The 6039-nt window shown below is 53.1% G+C and overlaps 1 protein-coding gene across 1 annotated transcript; it reads right to left on the minus strand.

The window, feature by feature from the left end:
• Positions 1–1603: 1603 nt before the first annotated feature.
• Positions 1604–3936, minus strand: LTB4R2 (leukotriene B4 receptor 2). The gene is made up of 2 exons (XM_053593541.1): positions 3341–3936; positions 1604–2973 (listed from the first exon to the last, which is right to left on the minus strand). The coding sequence occupies exon 2, from the start codon at positions 2961–2963 to the stop codon at positions 1887–1889; it is 1077 nt and encodes a 358-aa protein (XP_053449516.1). The 5' UTR covers positions 2964–2973; positions 3341–3936; the 3' UTR covers positions 1604–1886.
• Between the last annotated feature and the right edge of the window lie 2103 nt (positions 3937–6039).

The raw sequence follows: 6039 nt of genomic DNA on the forward strand, positions 1-6039 counted from the left end.
GCCCCTCCAATCCGTGTTTGAAGACAGAAGTTTCTAGCCTAGAGCTCAGGGTCAACCAGAGGCCCCTTCAGATAAAAACAGAGTTGTCCTTACCTTCTCTCTCAAGCTGTTCCCCACCTTAGGACTGGGGACTCTAAGCATACACCCTGCTCTGCTAGCTAAGAGCTACACTCAAATCCCAGTTTTGGTGCCTTGGCATAACCCTTGGGAGTGGATTTCCTTTGGTCTCTCTTGGCCTCTTCTAGGGAGAGTGTGAATAAAGTGTCATTGAAGCAGAGCCTGGGATGATGATCAGGGTAAGTATTCACTCAGTGACCAACCATCTCAGTTTGCAGGGGAACTGATGGGGCTGGGATGAGGGATTTTCTTTTTTTCTTTTTATTTATTTATTTATTTTTATTGTTGGGGATTCACTGAGAGTACAATAAGCCAGGTTACACTGATTGCATTTGTTAGGTAAAGTCCCTCTTGCAATCATGTCTTGCCCCCAGAAGGTGTGGCACACACCAAGGCCCCACCCCTATCTTGGGATGAGGGATTTTCAGTGCAAAAACTGGGAAAGTACTGAGGCCAGTCATGGTGGCTCATGCCTATAATCCTAGCACTCTGGGAGACCGAGACAGGTGGATTGCTTGAGCTCAGGAGTTTGAGACAAGCCTTGGCAAGAGCAAGACCTTGTCTCTAAAAATAGCTGAGCATTGTGGGAGGTGCCTAAAGTCCCAGGTATTTAGGAACCTGAGGCAAGAGGATCACTTGAGCCCAAGAGTTTGAGGTTGCTGTGAGCTATGACACTACAGCACTCTACCAAGGGTGACAAAGTGAGACTTTGTCTCAAAACAAACAGACAAACAACAGCAACAACAAAAAGAAACTGGGAAAGTCTTGAACCAAGTGGGATGAGCCTATCACCTTAGTGATTTATATGCACATGGGTCTTCCCTGAAAAGAATCCCATTCTACATCCCTTAATCAAGCATGTCAGGATCCAGAACGGTTTTTAAACTTAGAGATAGATTCCAAAATGTGAGGGCTGAGAAGTATTAAGGAATGGGTTAGGATTAGCTAGCAGAGTCTTGGGAGGAATCAAGACGTAGCAGAGAGAAAAAAAGAGAAAGAAGCAGGTATTAGCAAATACGTGCTTCTGGGTTCCTTTTCAAGTCAGGTGGCCTTGGGGGATGGGTCAGATGGTCAGACTCCCGGGACCCCTAGACCACTGTCCATTCCTTGTGTGCCTGTCTTCCACAGCACCAACCACAAGACAGCCAGGAAAACCTTCCTTTCAAACATCACAGATTGACTTTCTCCTAGCACAGCGGGAGGCTCCTACAGACCCAAGAGTAGGAGTCTCACCCCTTTATCCAAGCTCTCACACCTTTCCTTCCTGCTTGCTTTCTTTCCTTTTTTCTTTTTTTAGATTTCACTTCCTTTTCTTCTCTTCAATTCCAGAATGATTCTATGGGTTGGCCTGGGGGAATCAGGGCACCTGGGCTGGGGAGGCCAGGGCAAGATGCCACTGAAGGCTGGCACCGCCCAGCCTGGCCTGACCCAGCAAAGAACTAGATGTCTTCAGCACAACTCAGGCATGATGAACTACCAGAGGGAGCACACTTAAGCCATCATCTATGGCTTCCTGGTGTATTTCACAATAATAGTTATTGGCAACAAGTGCGCAGCCTTGGCACATGGGTACATGCCAATCTTCAAGCACACTACAGTCAGTTAACATGGCCCATCACAGCCCTCATAATCCCTCAGGCTGGAGGAACTTGGCCTTCCCAGGTGTGTAACAACCCTACCCAGCCAGATCAAAACTGTAGTCAGAGAAAGTTCCTCAAATACTCAACCTAAGGGGTAGGGAGGAACAGACCCAGTTGTAGGGCTCAGTTTTAAGGGTCCCATTCCTGACTGTCCCTCTCTATACCCCCACCAGGATCTCCATTGCCCCGGCCCAGCCCTACCACTTTTAGCTGAGGAGTAGTTCGGAGTTCCATGGTTCCCTCCCTAGAACGACCGCCCCCTCGGGCCTCCCCGGAGCCCTCAAAAAGCCGTGTAAGGAAACGGGGGCCAGCCCGGGGCAGCAGATCCCCCGCAGTGAAGACGTAAAGCACCGGGTTGACGCTGGAACTAAAGAAGGCCAAGGCCGTGGTTCCTGCCCGCGCCGCCTGGCCCGCCCCTCCAAGCCTCGCCAAGGCCCCTTCCGGTGGGGCGAGAGCGGCTGCCGCCTGCAGAAGGTTGACGGCGTGGTAGGGGGCCCAGAGCAAGCCGAAGGCGAGCACGATGGCGCTCACCAACCGTCCTGCCCGCGTCCCGTGCCGCCCAGAGCCCCAGCGGGCGCCCCGTAGCCGCGCCAGCGTCACACTGTAGCAGCCTAGCATCAGCCCAAAAGGAATCACGAAGGCAGTCAGCGTCTCCAGGCCCAGGTGGGCGGCGGCGTGGGTCGGCGACGGGTGGCACAGCTGGCATACGCGGTCTCTCCACAGGTGGCGGTAGACAGCGGCTGGGATGGCCAGCAATAGCGCAGCCAGCCAGACGGCCAGCAGGAGGCGGCGGGCCAGGGCCGGGTTGCGCAGCCGGGGCGCCAGAAAGGGGCGGGTGACAGCGAGACAGCGCTGCAGGCTGAGCAGGACCGTGAGCAACACGCTGGCGTACATGCTGAGCGCGCACACGTAGTACACCGCCTTGCAGCCCGCCTGGCCCAGGGGCCAGGCCTGCCCCATCAGGAAGACCACAAAGAGGGGCGTGAGCAGCAGCACCGCGCCATCGGCCAGCGCCAAGTGCAGCACGAGCGTGGCCGCCAGTGGCCGACCCCGTGCGGGCCGCCAGCCCGCCAAACTCCACACTACGAAGCCATTGCCCGGCAGCCCCAGCAGCGCCGCCAGCAGGAGGAAGGCCGTGCCTGTGGCCCGTGAGGCCTTCCAGCTCAGCAGCGTCTCATTCCCCGGGGGGCGGTAGCAGACCGACATCCTTCTTGGCCTACAGGAGAATGGAGGGGCCACAGAGGGCGTTCAGGGGTGAGCAGAAGCCCACATTACCTCTGATCCCCAGCGGGAAAGGATTGCGCCCCCCACTTTCCTGCAGCCTGCCTTTCCTCTATTTGGGAGCCTTGAATTCCTACACTCAAAAGTACTCAAAGAAGTTCTTGGAACCCAGATCCCTCCCAGTCAGCTGACCTCCCCCACTCCATGGTCCTTCCCAGAGGCCCATGTTCACACTCCAGGTTGTCACTATCTCCACCCTCACCCTTCTAGCTTGGCCTCTCCTTCTTTGTCCAGTCCCATTCCTACAGCCTCGGGCAAAAGTGGGCTGTGGGGAGTAAAGTGGCATGAGCAGATCTACTTACTCAGCTGGAAACACTGGGTTAGGGTCCTCTGAGAGGCCTAGTGACGCTGAAAGGTGAAGCAGCAGTGTGCGAGATGCCTACTCCTATCCTGTGCCTGTCACATTTGCAGAGCATGAGGCGTGAACCAGGAGGGACAAAATGGGCTCATCTTGCGCCTTCCTGTGGCCCCTCCCTCACCCTACTCCTTCCCATCACTAACAGGTCCAGGCAAGTGTGTGACAGCCTGCCTCCGGGGAAATGGGAGGGGAGTAGGAGTATGCTGCTGAGTCCTGACCCTGGTACTGCTTTCCTTTTCATCCCTCCCCTAGCTCTGGCCCCAATCCTCCCCAGCCCACCTTCTTCAGCACGGATGTTCCCTGGCCTTTTTGGCCTGCACTCAGCAGAGGTGACCCAAACTTACTCCCCCAGCTGCACTATCTTTGCCCGTTTCCAACCTCCTTATCCTGCTAAACCACCCTTCTTCCTCAGCTCCTGGCCTGCCTCCTCCTGACTCTTGCTTTAGGCCTTTTACAGTCACTCCACTCTCAGGGCTCTCACTGGGCTGTTAAATGTCAGCCTTTCCATATGAGGCATGGTGCTAGGTTGTGGGGGCAGTAGGGGATACGCAGAGGCATAAGGGACTCATACGCTTTTGGGGAGTCATAACAACCTTGAAGAGATCACACTAACATGCTACACCAAGATCGAAGAAGGAACAGTCACAGTGGCAAAGACATACTGAGAAGCAACTCTCTCTTCTTTTTTTTTTTTGAGACAGAGGCTCACAATATCGCCCTGGGTAGAGTGCTGTGGCATCACAGCTCACAGCAACCTCCAGCTCTTGGGCTTAAGCGATTCTGTTGCCTCAGCCTCCCAAATAGCTGGGACTACAGGTGGCCACCACAACGCCCAGCTATTTTTTTGGTTGCAGTTGTTTAGTTGGCCAGGACCAGGTTCGAACCCGCCACCCTCAGTGTATGTGGCTGGACCTGTAAGCACTGTGCTACAGGCACTGAGCCCAACTCTCTCTTCTTGGAGAGGTCAGGCAAAGCTTGGAAATGAAGAGATTTGAGGGGAGGCCTGGATAGAACAGAGCTGGAGAAAGTAAATAGAGAAGTTGGACAAGTCAGTAGCCAGAACTGAGGGTTCCTTGGGAACCAAGACACCAGGAGCATTATCTGAGTTTGGGTTCCTCCGAAGCAGAACCTGAGTTAAGGGCATGGGCACAAGTAATGCTGTATTTGGGAGGTCAGCTCGGGAAGCCAGAGTGAGGGAGCAGGGAAGATAGGAAAAAGGAAAGCCAGTGTGTTATTGAGTCCCTTCAGGAGGCACTGAGAACCTCTGAGAAGTGTACAGAATGCCTAAAACAGAGGACTAGAGCATGCCCCATTATTTGAGGATTGTCCTTGTCGCCTGTACTTGTCAGGGGGCTGAGTAAGCTGCCAGAGCTGACAATGCTTGTTCTGCCTCACCTGAAGTTGCCCCAAAAGTCGGGCGTTCACACACAAACTGTGAAGGAACAGGTACAGTGGTCTGTTGGGATTCCAAAGAAAGCACTAAACACAAAGAAAGAAGCTCACTATGTGATCAGTCCAAAGTATTTATTAGGGAAACTTACAAAAGGGGCTGCAGTGAACCCTCATGACAGTGAGAAACGTTTTACCTAGGTATGTCCACAAAAAGGCAGTCAATGTATAGAGTTTATATATGAGGGTTTAAGGAATTTGTCTCAGAGTTAGAGCCAGTTTCTTTCTGTGTTTTGGGCAACAACCTGAACCCTGAACATCTCGTCAGTACCTGGGAATGGTTATGGCCTTGGCTTAAGCTCAAGCCTACACAAGGAATGCAGTTGGCCAGGCACAGCGCAAACAAGGAGCTCTGTTTCTCAGTCAGAACACAGAGAAAGTGAAGAAACTGGGAGACCCTTCAAGTCTCATGGGCTGGAAAGCAGAGCTTGTGCTCATTTGAGGGGTTTAATGTCAGAGTCTGAGCTTCCATGCATCTGTCCATCATAGTTGCAACAGAAATCAGAGATGGTACAAGGTAACCTCTTGTACCAACAGCTAAAGTTCTAATGCCATCAAAGGACATCTCCTGCCCCATTCATATCTCCTTCATGCCCTTTAATTAGCAAAGGAAAAAGGTGAGAGAGCTCACTACTTAAGTATGGCTGAAGCAGATAGTCCTGCGGAATGAAGCCAGAGCAATGATGACCAAGCCCCTTCCCTCCACCAGGGAGGCAGAAGCAGGTGAGGAAGGCCAGGGTCCCAGACAGAACTCTGGTGACCCTTGATCAGGATACATTTTCTCCTCATACTCCTCTCGGGCACACTGATAAGCCTCTCATTTTCCCCAAGAGCAGTCCATGCCTCCCACCTGTTTCCTCACCCTCAGCCCCACCTTCCTTTTCCTAAAGCTGCAGCTTACGGCTTTTCCAGTAGGTGGCAGCACATACAGCGCAGCTCACATGCAGCTTCTCAGAAGGGCAGCCAGAAACGGTCTCTAAAAATTCCGTCCACAAGCATAAAATGTGACCAGACGTCACATTCCATCCTTTTACAAATTCCCCATTTACCCTCACAAGGTATGCCCTCACCAGAGACACACGTACAAGCTCCCGTGGCATTTGCTGGGCAATTCTACCTCTACGCCCCCATCTATCCCCTCCTCCCTCCCACCCCTTGGACTTTGCCCCTTACCGGCCAGGCAGGAGGGCCAGA

The sequence above is a fragment of the Nycticebus coucang genome, chromosome 6 (assembly GCF_027406575.1).
Source record: "Nycticebus coucang isolate mNycCou1 chromosome 6, mNycCou1.pri, whole genome shotgun sequence".
NCBI classification, from domain to species: domain Eukaryota; kingdom Metazoa; phylum Chordata; class Mammalia; order Primates; family Lorisidae; genus Nycticebus; species Nycticebus coucang.